We start from the raw sequence: 17578 nt of genomic DNA, 5'->3' as shown, positions 1-17578 counted from the left end.
GCTGCCTGGTTTTGCCACACTCCCATAGCTCATCATAGGTGTTTATGCAGTGATTGTGCTGTCAACCAGGAGAAAATACTATTGACACTGAGACGCTCTTTTTTTGAGGTCTTATTCCTACTTTTGTAATTTGGGAAATGACAGCTGGACAGCTCTATCTTCCAGTATCTTAAACTAATAAATACAATCAAAAAGTACAGAACAACCTGCTTTTTCCTGCCCATACAGGCATGACACCTGAAATCAGCTTCCCATGGCTGGTGGGCTGGCACAGGTTTTATTTTTGATCCAGTGGCTTTCCTAACCCCAAGCCCTCAGGGGGCTGGTGCTCATCCCCTGCGACCTCCGCTGGGGCTGGGCTTTCCCAGCCGCTCCCCACCCAGAGTCAGGGCACGGCTGTGATGAGCAGGAAGGAACCAGGGCTGAGCCGCTGCCTTTCAACGCAGACATGGCCACTGACTTTTAAATCAATATATATATGTGTGTATATATATATATATGTTTTTGTATGTGTGTTTATAGCGCACATTCTAGACAAAGACCCTTTTTTTCTTTTTATTTGCTTGGTCCAATACTGTACGACTCAATCAAATAGAAAATAAAAGCAAGGCATGGGGGAAAAAAACACACTGAGAATTAAAGAGTTTATTAATTAATTTATTTAACTTGCATGTGCATTTGTCTCACCAGTAGTTGGTGTTCACAAAAAAACCCTTTGAAATTGACAAAACTTTCAGTAAACTTGATGAATACAGTTTAAAGTATCTAATGATAAGAAAGTTGCAGAAAATTCTTCACTTGTACAGCCTAAAATGTGCTGAATCTTGAAGAAAAAACCCCACCAACCCCAACCCCTTTTTTATTCAAAGATGGTTAAAAAAGTTTCCTTTATTTAGTGGCTAGTATTACAGCTTTGCCTGTGTGTCATTGCCTTTACTGGTGCAGCCTGTTTTCCTGAGTTGTCAAGACTACAAAATAGAAACACCTTAGGACACGGTGGGTGCTGCCAGGTTTCAGCGGGTGGGTACCGGGAGAGTGTTCGTGGTGGGGCGGCAGGAGCAAACGTATTTGCTTTAGTGTCTTCTCAGTATGTGCAAACAGAGTTAAGAAGAGAAAGCAGTGGGGAGTAAGACACACAGATGTAAGAACATTTATTCTATTCTGAGTTTGTATTTATCTCCTCTTTCCTTTCTGTGAGTTTCCCTCCCTTCAAATATTCTTTAACTTTTTTTAAGGGCAGTACTAAAGGAGCTTCTTTCCTATTGGCAACTCTTTTTGTCCTGGAGGAAGATCTACAAGAAACAGCTCCTGCCAGATTTAGATGTTTGTTTATAATTTACTACAATAAATAAAAATTAATTTATTCACTATGAAATTCCATAGTAAGAAAGAAACTGTGTTTTCACAAAATTGGCTTTGCATTTCTTAATAATATTGTAAAATGAGGTCAGTAAGAAAAAAACCAAACCCTTGAAAAACATGGCTTTTGTATTATACATAATTAAAAAGAACTAATCATTAATAAATAATAGCCATTTATAATTGAAATAATTATGAAGCACTTCTAAAAATTTTAAAGGCAAATCTATTTAGGCCTACAGTTAACATGCAGAGTCATCCAACAAAGAACACAAAATTGCACCGTAGTAGTCAACTGTTGCATCAACATTCAAAAAGGTCTAGACAGCAGCACGACTTCTTCTCTATGGCAAACATCTCGTAACGCGTCACAACGGTCTGTCTGAGCCCTGGAGGAACCCGCCGGGCGGGCGGGCGGGCAGACGGACTCCTGCCCTTCCTTTCCACTTCCAGAGCGTGACAGAAATAACGGAGGTTTCTGTGATAACAAACGGGCCTGGTGGTGTCATAAAGCGATGGGACCACCATGGCACGAGAGGGTGACCCTTGCGCAAAGGTACGCCAGGTGCGTTAGCTCCCACCGCTGGAGAGACGGGCAGGGAGACCCTGATGACCGCCACCATTCAGCAGCAGCTCTGATTGCCACCGCGCCACCGGTAGCGGCGAGAGGGCGAGTGCCCACGGCCAGAGGGCCCGTGCTCCCACAGACAGGCAGCGATGGCTCCTCGGGCTGCTGTGACGGTGGGATGAGTGCTCTCCTCACCCCCGATGGAAAATCTGCAACACCTTCTAACTCACTCAAGGTGTGTTGGTTTTTTTTTTCTCTTTTCAAAAGGGTTAAAAAAGTAGGAAAATTTAGCTTCTCAAATTCTTGCTAAGTTACACTTATTACTTCAACTAACACAACAGTTACATGACAAAGTACTGCAAATTATCAAAATGTACTGTACAGAAAATTACAAATTTGTTGCAAAATACATTGCGCTGCTATGACTGAGATAAAAAGTGCTTTTTTTTTGTCAGAAAAGTGTTCTGAAACAGAAGTGCTGTAGCCTGCAATAAAATTCTGGTGTTTCACTCTGGTTGTGCTATCCTCTACTAATTATCTTTCCAACCTTGTTTGCATTTGGCGCCTTCTGCCTAGATGGCTGAGAAGACAACAGCACTGGGGAGCGACGGCCCACGGCGGAGCATGGCCACCGAGCTGTGGCCAGGATCGCTCCCCGGTCCCTCGCAGCCCCCGAGGGCACCTCCGTGGGTTTTTATACACCGCATTATTTCCGCAGGGCTGGGTTTCCTCTGCAACTCTGCCTGCGGTTCCCACGCAGCTGCTGGGATTCCTGCGTGGCCGTTATCCAGACTCTGCACTGACATCCTCCGAGAAGTCACCGGCTTCAGCGATGCCTGTGCTGCCTCATGAGGGGCACGATGCAAGAAGGGGGCCCAGCCAGTTTAAGAAACGGGTGTCTCAACAGTTCTGGTGCTGTGGCTCTTTGTGAGGGCTCCCGCACCAGCATCGAGTCCAAGAAGCCCCGGAGGACCGAGGAGACCTGCAACATCGCACTGGCATTAGGGGCGGACAAAGACACCCTTTTCCAGCCTACGCTGGGTCTGTGCACGCTGCTTTTCTTGGGAAGACAAGGGACACACCGAGCTTTCCTACGGCAACGGAGGTACTGAGCTGAAGGGCTGCGTGTCTTCTATGTGCCATTTGGGCATCGGCGGGGTGCAGAACAGCACACGCTCCCCAGCTCTGCATGCGGCGGGTGAGAAAAGCACTATCAGATGCTGAGGGCTCGGGTCCGGCGTGCAGAGGCTCACCCAAAACGGGGGTCACCCAAACACTCTGGCACTGGGCGTGGGTGAACCAGCCCACTGGCAGCAGGGCCCGTGTGCCAGTTTGCTCGGGCCCTCGGGCAGGGTGGGAAGCGGAGGGAGCACGAGGCTCTGCCCAGCTCCCTTCAGGAGCAAAGCCAGGGCTGGGCACAAAAAGGCTGCGGCTCGCTGGTGGCTTTGGCCTTGGATCCTCCCCACACCTATGTGGGACCCACAGGTGGTACCTTAAAAATGCATTTATCTGTGGGGCATGGATGCGTGTGGCTATGGGGTTGTTACTAAACATTTGCACGTGCAAGACCCTCATCAACTATGGAAAGTCTGACCTTGTGCATGTCCTTCACGCGGGGTGGCAAGTTGTCCCGGATTCGGCGCATGGCCTGCAGCGGCGGCTCGTTGAAGTAGGGAGGCTCCCCGTCTATCATCTCTATCACCATGATGCCCAGGGACCAGATATCCACCTGCAAAACACAGCCTGTGCAGAAACACCACCGGCAGCGCCGCGAGGGGCAAACGGGCTCAACACTGGGCTTCAGGCAAACCGCTGAGCTGGCTCACGCTGTTGTACCTGCTGTCTGCGGCCAGTCTAAGCCAACGGTCTGGTGAGACATCTCTGTAAATCTTCCTTTTTTTAACCAGCCAACAACAATTATTTCCTTCTGAGCAGTAAGTGCACTGACGAAATAAACTAGCAACAACTTACAAACGCAGGTCTGCAACTGGTTTAGGTGATGCCCATGGAAGCACTGCTAAGGCATGCTCCTTTGAGAGGCTGGCTGCACCCTCCTGTGCTGCACTGATTTGCACCCACTGGCTATTTACCCCAGGATGGCTCTGCGATGCTGCAGAAAGGTGCAGCTCACGGGAGAGGAGAGTATGATGCAGCTGCTGTGCCAACCTTAAAGACTGCAGGAACTCCTTTTGAGACCCCAAGGCAAACACACAAGCACTTACTACACCCAGGCCCATTTCCAGGGAGCACAGGTAACACCTCAATGTAATTCCTTTGGAAAGTGATTCAGCTACAACTGAAAAAAAAAAAACCCACACCTTTTCCCCCCCCCCCCCCTCAGTCCCGGCCTGCTGCAGAGCTGCTCCAGAATCCCCAGCCTCTGACAACTGTAATTCCTGTCATTTGCCAGCCCAAATACAGCCAAGGCCTGTTCAGGCGGCTTTTGCTCTTTTGCCAACGCTATCCTTCAGCTTAAAGCTCTTTTTTTCTTCTTTCCCTTCTGGTAGGGAAGCCTAAATTAGTCGTTAAGTTCAGCTACTTTATAATCCCTTCAGTGTAATTAATGGGCTAATAATAGCTGATGTTATTATCCCTGAACAGCCTTGTACAATGCCACATGTCCCGGGTGAGCATCAGTGCCTGCAGGGTGCTCTCACCCTCGGGCCCACGCTCCCCTGCTTGCACCAGATCGGTCCCTGCAGCGCCGTCTGAAGACTCAGCATCTCCCATCTCATTCCCCCTTCTCTGCGTGTGTGGTATATATATGTATGTGTGCATATATATATCTCTCTATGTATATCTGCATGTAAATATATATCTATATATATTTGTCTTGGAGGTTCGCGCTCTGCAGCTGTTACTACAGGCACTACCAAGCAGCAGCTGAGTCCCCTCACCACGCAGTGGAGAAAATGCAGCCGTGTCTCTGGCAGGGGAGGCATGAGTCACTGTCACAGCTGAGCGCGGGAGAGGGGATCGCTCTTCCCAGGCTGGCAGCGGTGAAGTGCCGTGACTCAGGGCTTCCTAACGGACGGGGTACGGCACGGCAGAGTAGCCAGGTCCCCTCCTTGCTGGTCTCATCTGAAGGGTTCCAATAAAAACATGCAAATTGCTTTTTTCAGACCATTTGGCAGTGCTTAAAATAGTTCTCGCAGACAGGCTTCCCCCCCCCCCTGTGTCTCAACTAATGAGAGCAATGACTGCAAGGAATGAGCTGATGTGGAGACAAACGCTACAACAGAGGGTGGCAACCCAACCCACCCAGCCAGCTCCTGTGTTTGGGACCCTTGTGCCTTTGCTGGCAGCCTCTGGAGGAAGGGGATGGAAGCAGAGCGGATCTCTGCCTGCAGGTCTGTGCAAATACCAGCGGGACCTGGCTGTGCCGTACGGGCACGCGACTGAGCTGCTGGTTTGGCATATGCAGGTGTAGGCACCTGTAACTGTGGCTCCAGCTTGCAGGTTTGATATTAAAGATCATCAAATGGTCTTTCACGATGTGAAATGATGCCGTTTCCTTTCATACAGGCACCCTAAACTAAAATATGTAAAGACATTACATTTAGTGCGCTATTATTTAATGACTTCATCTCGGAGAAATGCTTTAAAACAAGGCAGATGTGGCACTCTGGGGCAAACACGACCGCTGCTATTCAGCGTATCTGCGTAAATGCGTTTGAACTGCACGGGTCTGACAGGGCTTAGTGGGGCCAACCAAGGCAGCACACGGAGGGAAAACAGCCGCTCGGGGCCCACACGGACGTGCGGAGCTGCGCCGGACTCACCTCGGTGCCGTAGGGCAGGCGGGATATCACCTCTGGTGCCATCCAGTACGGCGTCCCAACGAGCGACTTCCTCCTGGGGACCTCCTTGGACACTTGGGCACAGAATCCAAAGTCGGACAATTTTATCTGGGGGGGGGAAATAAAAAGTAAAAAAAAAAAAAAAAAAAAGAAAAAAGAGAAAGCCCCTCTTGACTAACAAAGCAAACTCCTCTGGGACACCGGTCTGCAGCTGCAGCGGGGGGGGACAGGGCTGAGTGGCAGCGTTGGCCTGGGACGGGACAGCAGCACAGCTCTGGAAGCGCGGCTGGAGACAGCACCGCAGCCTGGGGAAGGTGCAGCTCGCTGAAATGAAGGCGAGGGAAAGGAGCAGGGAAGAGCAGCAGCGGTGCTCGTTATTAAGATCTCCTGTCATAGCTCATTGCCTCTCCAGCAGCAGAAGATGCAGAGGTGATAAATAGCTTATAATATTTAAAAAAATAGAAGGAAAGCAAAACATTCTGAAGTAACAGCGTTTTATAATGAATCTATTATTGCATATATATATATATACACACCCCACATTTACAGTCTATGTATGTACAGTGATATCCAGTAATATACGTACTTCAAGTGATACACCACTCCTATTATTTCTATCAGGTACATGATCTGTGAGTTCGCCAGAAAACAGATAAACCAAGTTGCATTCATGTCGTTTTCTTTTACCACAGCGAGCGTGATCTAACACTCATAGAAAGCGAGCCCCCTGCCAATGGTTTCTCAAGACTAGGACCTCACACTGCTGACAGTCACTAAAGGAACTGCCGTCTTTATGTAGCAGGGGAGCTAATTTGGGGAAGGCAGGCAAGGGTACTTCCAAAGGCTCTTCCAAAATGGCTGTAAGAGATAAGGAGACCTGCTCCCTTTGCTTGGGAACTCGGGAATTAAAGTGGTACTGTCCTTGAGTAGCTGTGGCAGTGACCTGAAATAGAAATAATGGGATACACAAGCACTCCAGAGAGCAGCTCTTGCTGCATCATGTGCCTGCTCATACTTCTATGCCAGGGGTTTTTTTACAACGAAAATTATGGAAAATTATCACCTCCCCCTCCCCGTTGCTGTACAATGCCAAGGTGAAAACTCCGCGAACTCCCAATCAAAACAGGCTGGGCTGAGTGCTGGTGGCATCACCCCCTTCCACAAACAGTTTGTTCCTTAAACCTAAAGTCTGTTTTTTCTCCCTCCCCCAAGTATTTATTTGGAGGCCGAGAAGCTATTATAAGGGTTTTCCAGGACATCAGCCTAACCCCCATCACCCCCAGCTATACACCACACGGTGCAGCCATGACCCATGGCCAAGGTCCATGTGCCACGTATCCACTGACGTACTCGGCCCCTGGGGATAGGAAGGGAGCCCAAACAGTCCCAGGACAACCGAAGCGGGAAACTGCATAAACCCCCGGGTTGTGCAGACCACCATTTAATTATCGACACTGATTTTTCTTTTGGATTCAGTACAGACATCACTTTTTTTAAAACTAATGGTATTATTTTTAACAGAATTACAAAGTGATTGTTGGTATTTCTAAAACAAAGCCAATAATAGCCCAGTTCTCCATGATAAATCTATTTTTCAGTTTACAGGATGAAGAATCAAAGAAATAATACGTATTTTGGAAGCAGAGCCCAATTTTCTTTTGTAGGAGCACAAGAGGTTTTGCATATCTATTGCTCATTCAAGTACATAAAAGAAGACAATTTTTCTCAAAAAAAGATAATTGCACAACACAGCCATGAAGAAATCTGCAATGCAGATAATAAGTACTGGAGTAATGAGCATAATGAGGCACTGTATGCAGATCCCGGGAGCAGATCAGATGCTATTTCAGCAACATGGATTGAAATCGCAACTGAAAAACTCCTACACGTGTGGTATTTTCTCCCCCCAGCAGGACTAACAGGAGCAGCCTGTGACTGCTGCAGGAAGAAAATCCCTCTCCCTTGCTGAAGCGGGAATCAAGTCATGAAGGCGAGCCTTTGATTAGGGAATCGGACCGGGCCTGGGAAGCCAAGAGTTTTACCTGCTGAAGATCCGGGTTTGGTTCCAGACCGACTGGGTGCTCCTGGCTCTGTCTAGCCTGCTAAGTCGTGCTTTAGACAGGTGTGTAACACTGGTGGAGCAATCCTTATCGCCCTGCTTACGGGACTCACTGGCCAGAAGCACATTAGTTACTGTTAAACTGTCCCAAGGGGGCCACAAGGTGAGATGCAACGTAGTGCCTAATTCAAGCAGAAGTTAGGATCTTCTATTTAAGAATGATTTGCCTCCCTCCACCTAAGCCCTTGGGTGCCCAGGTTTTAGGTGCCTCAAGTTGTACAGCTCTGTATGCCCAAACCACTTTTCTCCTTGTAAGGAAGTAATTTCTTAGGGACCAAACACTGCTGAAGTAGTATTTTTTTGCGTGCAGACTTTAAGCACGTCATCTGCAGCATTTTGTCTCCTTCTCTTCCCACTCACTAACAACACAAAACGAGACCAACTCATTGACAGCAGCATCCCATCCAAGTAAATGGAAGTGCGGGGCAGGCATTATCAAGCATCTTGTAAGTGTGCCTATGGTAAAAGCTACTCTCACCATCAAGGAAGTGTTTCAGCAGTAATGCTGAGTATTCCTGTTCACATAGATTGATGTTAGCCTCCTAACTAGCTTGAGAAAACAGAGCAAGTGTATAGAAGCTTGCTAACTTGCTAACTAAAGGATGTATTAAATATAGAAAAAAGAAAGTTTTTTTCTGAGGCGCATGGGAGCAGGAGTGGCGCAGCGTAAAGGAAGGTCTCCTGTCACCTAAACATCACCCGCGTGGCACAGTTTCTCCTGCCACTGCCTTCTGATGGCTCCGATCCCCCCCAGGGACTCTGCATGCAGCGCAGATGTCAATTACCAGGCAGGCCAGGCCTGTGTTTTTCTGATTCAGCTCTCTAACAAGTTATTCACAGGTCACAGCCCTTGGTTTCACATGCCTGGCTTATTTTTTTTAAGTTAGTATCACTATGAATGTGTACAACTATTTTCATGCCACCCCAAGAGACAACAGGCAAAACAGTGGGTGCTCACCCTCCCGTCGCTCGTGAGAAGGATGGAGTCGCTTTTGATGTCGCGGTGGATGACGCCTTGGTTGTGCAGGTAGGACAGGGCTCTCAGGACGGACAGGCAGACGGTCGCTATCTGCTCCTCGTTCATCCTGAAACAACAAGGTGGAAAAACAGTTGAGCATTAACAAAGACTGTGGAAAAGGGGAGCTGGAGCGAAGAGGCACCAGTCCCCCTTCACACCAGTATACAGCCAGGCAGGAACTCTGTGGGGCAACTCTGGTCCTATTTCTGTCAAAAAAGGGGAAATGAGGGATAAGGAACAACTCTGCAACGAGGTCTGGGTAAGTGTCCCTGCAGCACTGAAAAAGCAGAGTGCACTACGTGATGTACAGAGACTGCTTCCCTCTGGGAAATAACAGAAATGCCTTATTTACAGTAAACTCACTGCCTGCCAAGGAGGGCAAATCACTACTGGGATGGAAACAAGCATGGAATAAATATGAGAAAACACACCCTTAACTGTGCAGACAAAACATCAGGCCCTGGGTGTAGCTCTTCCAGAGTGTTTATCTGCTTTTATGCCTTCTATAAAAATATTCAGGGTACTTCAGTAGAAAAAAAAAACAACAAAACCAAAAAACCAAACCAGCAGGAGTCCTCATTTCTGCGCACACTTGCAAAACCCCTCTGGAAGAAGCCACCAGCCACAGCACAACAGCGACGGCCGGGATGGGTTGTGCACCCTGGTACTGCTGCCCCATCACTGGGTGTCTCCAGCGTCTCTACTACATGGCCAGAAAAAGACCCGTGAAGATTTCTGCTTTAACTTTGTGTACCATTTGCAGTATTCTAGCAAAATCTTTGAGAGAAGGTCATGCAATATAAAAAAAACCCAAACCAAAACCCACAAAAACTCAGAAGATTAAGGAAAGACTATTTTGAGTTAAAAAATAGATGACAGCTCTCAAGAAGTGGTGTACTGGGAACATCTGTTTGCCATTAAACTCCTGTCAGAAATATCTAAGATAGAGCTCTTAATGTTTTGGGGAGCAGTAGTTAATAAATGACTTGCAATACAGTGATTTATTTCAGCACATCAGCTAAGGCAACACTAAAAAATAAAATACCTGTGTTACAACTCTGCTTTTGATAGGAGCTAAGAGCATCGTTAAACCATGAGAGAAGACAAATTTTCTAACTGATTATTCCTTGCTTTTCTTATTGCTCACCTAAATACTCTCCCACTGGTTTGGTGTGGAAATTTTGATTTTTTTTTTCAAAGGGAAAAAATGAAATAAAGGATCCCTCTTTCCTATCTCATTTTATCGTGCCTTTATGAGGAAAAGGTGAGTGAAAGGCAGATGTAAAGAGGGCTGTAAAACCTAATGTGTCCACTCAGACAAGGATGACCAGTTCTATACACTACAGCTTTTGTGCTGGCAAATTGCCTTCTTTAAAGGTACAACGTTACCCGAAATATGCGAACAAGCTCTACCGTAAGCACAAATATTCTGATAGAAAAATGCTTTCCCATTATGTTTTAGGCTTGGTTTGCAGTTAACGCTTCCGACAGTGTGGTTACATGGGTTATGAGTATGGAGAGAAATCACCCTCAGAACTGATGTAATTATGACAGCAAAACCAATACAGATCATCAAATAGGGAAAAGATATTTTTTTTTGCCGTGCTAGGAAGTAATGCATAAAAGTCGTGTGGCTGCTAAATTACCTCCTAAAGTGCTAGCAAATCCCCATCTACCAGCAAGCTGTTTCAGATCCTTCTTTCCTGTCCATTTAAAAAATATTGGTACCAACAGGAATTCATCTGCATGAGCCACTTATTTATGCTGGTAAAGTGAGCGTGCTACAGTATGTGTGTAAATAGATATACATACACACACAGAGGCATATATAGCTATGCACACACAAGTATTTATGTGTATATATATTTTTCCATGTATGTATGTACCTTTATGTTTGTATATATGTATTGTGTATGTATATACAAATAATATTTGTATTATGCAATAAATATACAGATACACACTCACATACAGAGCCAGGCGGTACCCAGCTTCCCTCAGCAGGGGGTGAGGTGCGGAGGCACCCACAAAGGACAGCCGCGGCACCTCCCTCCCGCTGAGGGCTTCACGCAGCTGGTGGCCAGCGCGGCACAGCCAACCCACCTTGTGTGAGTCACGATATCTGTCAAAGCGCCGCCCTCCAGAAACTCCATCACAACCCACAGCTCGTCACCAACAAGGTAACTGTTGTACATGTCAACCACGTTTTCATGATGGTAATCTCTCATGATTACAACCTGTGAGGAAGAAAAAGATGATACGTGAATTGCTACAAGCATTATCTGACACTTGTTCTGACCTTCTTTTTCATTGTACATTTCTCTTTGTGCTTAGTAAAGGTTCTGCTATGAATCACATCCTCCCTAATCCTTACGCCAACACATAAACAAAATCAATATATTTACATAAAAATAACAGTCATTGTAAATACATTAGGAAGAAGGAAGAATCTTCAGTTGCTGAAGTGTAAGTGGTAGATAATTGGGTTCTTTTCAGACTGCAGGAACAGGACCGTTTATTTCATTGCTTTTTATTGCCAGTTGCTTTCAGTGCAACAGAGATTTTTTTTTCTTTTGACCTGATCCATCGCTCAACCCATCAAAGTCATCTTCATCACATACCAAACAGTACTTTGCACAGAATTTCAAGTGAATGCTGGTAATACAGGGGTTATTCGTGACAACTCAAATCCCACATCTAAAAGAGACTGTGCAGAATTGGGACCGCAGTAACAGCAGCCCAGCCAAGGCTACATGACAGCATGGTACTGGGGGGTGTCAGAAAGGCAATCAGGAGAGAAAGCACCAGCCAGTGAAGGCGGCACTACGGACAGAGGAACTTCAGCATTGCTGAAAACAAATTTTCAGACACGAGTGACCGGAGCGTGTCAGGGAAGCAGCTTGGTTCTGCACAGCACGCAGGACCTGCTTCAAGATGCTACCACTCAAGAGATGCCCAGTTAGAGCCACCACAATCCAATCCAGTGCAGTAATCCGGCACGGGCAAAACAAAGCCAAAATACCCAATACAGTACAGACCGTGCAAAGGAGAATTGTGTGCCAAGTTTGTTAGAAGCTAATATTTAAACTAAAAAATGCAAAGTTTTTAAAGGTTCTAAAGAAACTAGTCTGTCATGTGCTGAGGAAAGATCCTCTTATAGTTAAAACACAGGAAGCAAATGACAGAATCAAAAGGTTAGTTCTCCCAAAAGGTTTCGCTCGGAACCTGCAGTGGTTTTGGTGCTGGTTAGCATATTCACAAGTGGTCCCAAACACGTACCACTAACTTATTTAAGCGAGTAAGGAGTAAAAAAGGTGAAACTCTTTGAGTTGCAGAAGGAAGTCTCAGCACCAAACTGGGTGAAAAACCGGCAAATGAAAACCAGTCTTCTTAAATTTAAAATAATATACATGAGGAAAACAATCTACCATAAGCAGCTGGCTGCTGCCACTCAGGAAGGGAGATGCGGGAATTAACACAGATGGTTCCATGAAAAAGGGACTGTCAGCTCCTTGATTAGTGACCATCAAGACAAGAAAGCAAAGGGACTGCTCATGTTTAGGAGAGGAAGAAGGGAGGAACAGAAAGCATGTATGGACATATATACACGTGTATATATGTATATACATTTATAGACATATATATACAAGCATATATATAGAATATGATGATTCATGTAGTTTCATATTCAAGTTTCTTGAATAGTCTGGTTATTTTTGACCCTTCATCTCAGAAGAAAGAACTATACCAGCAAATGGTCAGATAAAGGCAGCTGGGCTTTACAACCTGACAGCCGCAGGGACCAGCTGATACGATTTCTTAGCTGCTTATTGTGACTTCCCAGTGCCTTACGGGTTTGAAGCCGGGAGACGTACCTCATTCGAAACTGCTCTTGTTACGTAATACCTACGCAGCGTAGATGTGTGTGGGACTCACCGCCTCTTTTAGAAAAATATTAATTTGGCTCTTTAGGTTGCCATTTGGCCCACGTCTCCTGCTGAAGCTACCACCCAAAACAACGTACCTCATTAAAAAGCAGCTCCCTTCTCTGCTGTTTCCTGAGATCCATCTTCTTCACGGCGACTTGCTTCCCTGTGTGCTTCTCGGTGGCGATGCAGACAATCCCCGTAGAGCCCTCCCCGATCTTGATGAAGTTGTCCAAGTACTCCCGGGGGTCACCAGGGCTGACCACAAGCTGCAGGGCAGCTCTGAACTGTTCATGGGACACCCTGGAGGGCTGCTGGTCCGAGGAGGATCCCCAGCTGGGTGGAGGATAAGCACTTGACGTGATACTTGGAGAGCTGGGGTAGGAGGCGGTGGAAATGTAGGGAGAGCTGGGCTGGAGAGACGGCTGGTGATAGTGGGACGCTTTGTGGTAGACCAGAGGGTACTGGTAGCTGCTGCTTGAATAGCTGACTTTGCTCTGACTTTGAGGTAGCTTCACAGGGCCCCTGGGGTAGGTGTCTGATCCAGAGAGCGGTGGGCTGACAACCAGCTGTGCTCGATCATAATCCACCTGCAACCCAAAAAACAGACGAGTGAACAGGGGTGCACAGACAGCTTTCTCGCTGCCCATCCACCCGGTTTGTTTTCAGCACCCTCGGAGGTCCCTGGGCCTGCACGTACCCATTCTTCTGAACATGGCGCTGCTGCCCTGTATCTGAAAAGAGATTTTTTTGAGCATTTGGTTGCTGTGGCCTGATCAACACTAAAATGAGGCCAGGAAAGACCGTGACGTCTTTTGCACATCTCAGGTCCATTTCTCTGTACAGGTACCTGTTTGTAGATACAATAATCGCTGTTTAATGAAAGCGTATGCTCCAAAATGTGTTATTTGCAGTGCCCTGCAGGCTCTCTGGGCCACTTCCTCCAAGAATTCATCCCTTTTACAACCAGCAGCCCTTTGGAAAAATCCAATTTGAGTCTTTCTTTTCAAATCCCAGTTCCTGGGTTTTGACTCTCAGCCCTTACTCTTTTCTTATGCTTTTCTCCAGCAGTTCAGGGATGACCCAGCATCTTCATGGTGGTGGTACCCTGAAATCCCAGTCATCTCCTGCCTTGCCCTGCTACCAGCTGCTGTTTGAGTGACTGCATACTTGAGTATGACGAGGAGCCTAATTCAATTTACCAATTCTTAAATCATTTTCCAGAATGACACACTACTTAACTGCAGTGTCACAAAACTGCTAATTTTCATCTGAAATCAGAGACAATCGCAGAGGAAATTATCCCAATGGGAAGCCTTGTTCATTTGCAGGTTCCTTTCTTTATTTTCCAAGCTGTTCTAAGCTTCTTACACTGAAAGCAAATGAATATTTCACATTTGCAAACATAACAGTTTGCTTCTATTATAAAAAATAATAAATACGTAAGACACAAAACCCACCCAAAACAAAAATACTTTTTTCCCCTGGAAAGGAGCATCTCCACATTTATGATTACAACATACGTGACTCCTGCCGACGTGTGGAGCTTCTCAGGGCAGGGGGGTGGTTCAACACAGGCTCATGATGTAGCACAATTACAAATAATTATGGCAACGAGTTCATTTAATCAATCAATTTCTGTGGCAGTGCACAGGGGTGGACAGAGCAGCAAACTCTACACAGCTCAGAGTTGCTACTATTACTGCTGGCTGCCAGCCAGGAGTCCCTGATCCATGTTAGTTAAATGCACATTAATCTGAATTTGGCAGTGTAATCAAGGACCCAACTGAACTGTGAAATTGAATTCTGCGGTGGAACATCATTTGACCATTTTATGCTGACTGCAAAAAAAAAAAAAAAAAAAAAAATCTGCCGCAGCATCAATTTATCACTGTAGGCTGCTGCACAGCGAGGAGGAGTTTCTAGCTGGAGTCGCCTCGGTGTGGGGAGAAAAGCCTGCGAGTGCAATACTGTATCAGCGCTTTCCTACCTCATGTGTGAGCTGGGCATGCCTGTGTTTTTATTCCGCGTGAGGTTTAGCAGGGAAGAGGGAATGCCCCTCCAGAGGGGCTGCTCAGATTTCCTTCAGAAACGTGAAGCTGGAGTCTGCTGCCGTCTGAGACTCTCACGCTGACAGCTACCAGCCACATGGAGCATCCAGCGAGCATGTACCGGTGTTGTACAGCCACCTCCTAGGATGCTGGTTTTGTTTAAGCAAAACATCCGCATGACTACAGCCATGATTTCATTTACTCTATCAGACAGCGCTAGCCATAAAATAGAAGAGGGTCAGAGATATCATGAACTTCATAAAGGACATGACATCTGCCAAAATAATTAACATGGAAAACTGCTCAGATGGTTTGGTGGAGGGAAAACTCAGTCTAGCCTTGTCCTATGTATGCAGGGACAGATAAATTATCGCTTTGGCCGCAAATCCACCGTTTTCTTTTAAGTATTGAGATGGGGAAAGCCTTGTCTACAAATTCAAGCTGGACAAATCCACACTAACGCGTTATTTGAGCCTTCACCCATGCCTGGCATTTCTGAGCATGTCCTAAGCTTAACACATTGGCAAAAGTAAATTCCGCAGAGAAATTTTAAAATGAAAGCTCAGGGATTCAGTGTGCTTGCTAAGAATGTTTGAAACCTCTTTGAGGTTAGCATTGCAGTACAACGTAAACCCATTCACATCCTGAACCCCACGAAACCTTGCAAAGAATCGGGAGCTACAGTGAGTAAATCAGCTAAGCCTCTTCTCCAAGGCTGTGTCCTGACGCAGTGCTTCACATCACGGTAAAATCGAACACGCTTTATTCCGCCAGTAATTCTGTTTCTGCTACTGAACGCAGTTACCTACTGAAAGGAAATTCTTTAACTACTACAAAGGGAAGAAGAAACCAGCCCTGCGCTCATTCAAGATCAGGTCAAAGGAGCAGCTGAAGCTCTGACACGACATCCATCACAGCGCTGCAGTGCAAGGCGATACCCTGCTGCGGCTGGCTGGGCTGCTTCACCCGTTCACGGCATTACTAGCATCCACACGCGGCCACATCGACAGCCGGGTCTTTTGGTTGTTAAAAGGTGGATGTAGCACTGTTTAAACTCATTTCAGTTTCCTCTGTGACGACAGCAATGCCAGTCGTGTAGCGCACGCGGAGGAAACGCCTGCCTGTTTGTAAGGGGTGCACTCCCCGCAGGGCAGGCTGCTTGGCCAGCCTTGCAGCCGAGCGGGTGGCCCCACACACAGCGCAGCGGGACTGCGGCAGAGGTGGCAGCCACAGCCTGCAGCCGGAGCCCATACCCTCCCAGAGGAGCCGCAGGCCCTTGGTGAGACGGCGTCACCTTTCAGGAAACATGAAATGGACTTCTGTTCAATTGGGTTTCCGTTTGCTGAAGTCAAAGGTGTGGAAGGGATGGTCCGTACATCACAGAGACTGCAAGGGGAAAGGTCACCCTCCGGTGCTTTGCTGTGGAAATCTCCGAGACTCCCTGATCCACGCGCAGAGTTGACAGGCAGCGCTCGCAGAAAGCTACTGGCACGTGAATGAGAAAACAGGGGAAAAAGGAGAAGGTTTGTGACAGTAAAGGCTTGGGGGTCTGTCTTCACTGGGCTGGAAAAGTCCTCCTGGCGCAGAATGTCTGCAAAACTGGCAGCAGGAAAATGGTGGTGCTGAGCAGCGGCCCGATTAGAGAGAGACCTCTGCTACGTTACAGCAGTACAGGGCAGCAAAGCAGAGAGCAGCAATCACGGACCCTTGGAGGAGGGACAGGAGTGGGTCACGGAGAGCTGCTACCAATAGATGACAGGAAAAGGAGCTTTGAAATAACAGGATCTGGTGCAAAAAGCTGAGAGGGCTGCCTGCCACGAAGAGGAGGGCAAAACCAAAACATGCAGTACAGAGTGTCCAAAGATAAGCTGACCTGGCAGGACGAGTCTGATGTTGTGTGACAGCACTGAGAAGACCCCACTGAACAAAGCGGGACATAATCTCTGTGTCATGAGGGTAACACGGCAGACGTGTGACCCCATGCAAGCGTTACTGGAGTTAGTCTGCAGGAGTAGGAGACCAGGTGGGTAACGTGGGGGTGGGACTGGAGCGAACCAGATCTGAGCCTCTGGCTCCCTACACCTCCACGGTCCCACCGCGTGCAGTGCCCAAGCCCAGCACCGTGGAAGTCTTCTGATGTAATGCCTCTGAAATCACTGATGACGGAACAGGGCAGGCATTTGATTTACCTGGCATCTATCACCTGCAAATAACACTGAAGTCTGCTCTTCACATTTACAAGCCAAAATGAACATCTTTGTTAAGCGCATTTTGAAGCTACGCATTTGTGCCTGCAGACTTTCTCACTGCTTGCTTTCCCCCCCTTTTAACTATACTTTAAAGCCAATCTCATTTGTAAAATATCTGATTTGAGACCTGATTCTCATTTAGTAAGCCCATTTGATGAACCATTATCTTACTAATGCCTCCTTGAAAAGAAGACTCTTCAGCAATCATCCAAGACAAGAAGCTGCTATTCACTTCTAGAAGCTGTGGACCAGTTTGGGAATTGAAACTGCTGCACTTAACAGTGAATCATCAAGTTTCAATACACCAAGGCTGTAGGAGTGTTTTGATGCACTCAGGAGATGAACAGTTCACAATGAGTCTTGCATGGAAACAGATATTTTTTTTTAATAAAAGTTGTTACTGCATTTTAATGGGATATTTTTCAAAGTGTCTGGAGTGCGTCAAGTCCTGTAAACCTCTGTCTTCTACCCTATTGAATGCTGTACAA

General features: G+C 46.8%; 1 protein-coding gene across 3 annotated transcripts in view; it reads right to left on the bottom strand.

Annotated features, from left to right (window-relative positions):
- Positions 1-643: 643 nt before the first annotated feature.
- PAK5 (p21 (RAC1) activated kinase 5) overlaps positions 644-17578 on the bottom strand; it is a 92153-nt gene continuing 75218 nt past the window's right edge. For all 3 annotated transcript variants that reach the window (XM_056357616.1, XM_056357617.1, XM_056357619.1), the window contains 6 exons: positions 12889-13380; positions 10968-11101; positions 8805-8931; positions 5710-5835; positions 3522-3656; positions 644-2909 (listed from right to left, as the gene is read on the bottom strand). In XM_056357616.1, coding sequence (XP_056213591.1) covers positions 2754-2909; positions 3522-3656; positions 5710-5835; positions 8805-8931; positions 10968-11101; positions 12889-13380 — 1170 coding nt within the window. In that variant the 3' untranslated portion in view covers positions 644-2753. The remainder of the gene's footprint in view (positions 2910-3521; positions 3657-5709; positions 5836-8804; positions 8932-10967; positions 11102-12888; positions 13381-17578) is intronic.

The sequence above is a fragment of the Falco biarmicus genome, chromosome 12 (assembly GCF_023638135.1).
Source record: "Falco biarmicus isolate bFalBia1 chromosome 12, bFalBia1.pri, whole genome shotgun sequence".
Classification (NCBI taxonomy): domain Eukaryota; kingdom Metazoa; phylum Chordata; class Aves; order Falconiformes; family Falconidae; genus Falco; species Falco biarmicus.
Note: the sequence above shows the minus strand (reverse complement) of the source record. Positions and strands in the feature narration are given on the sequence as shown.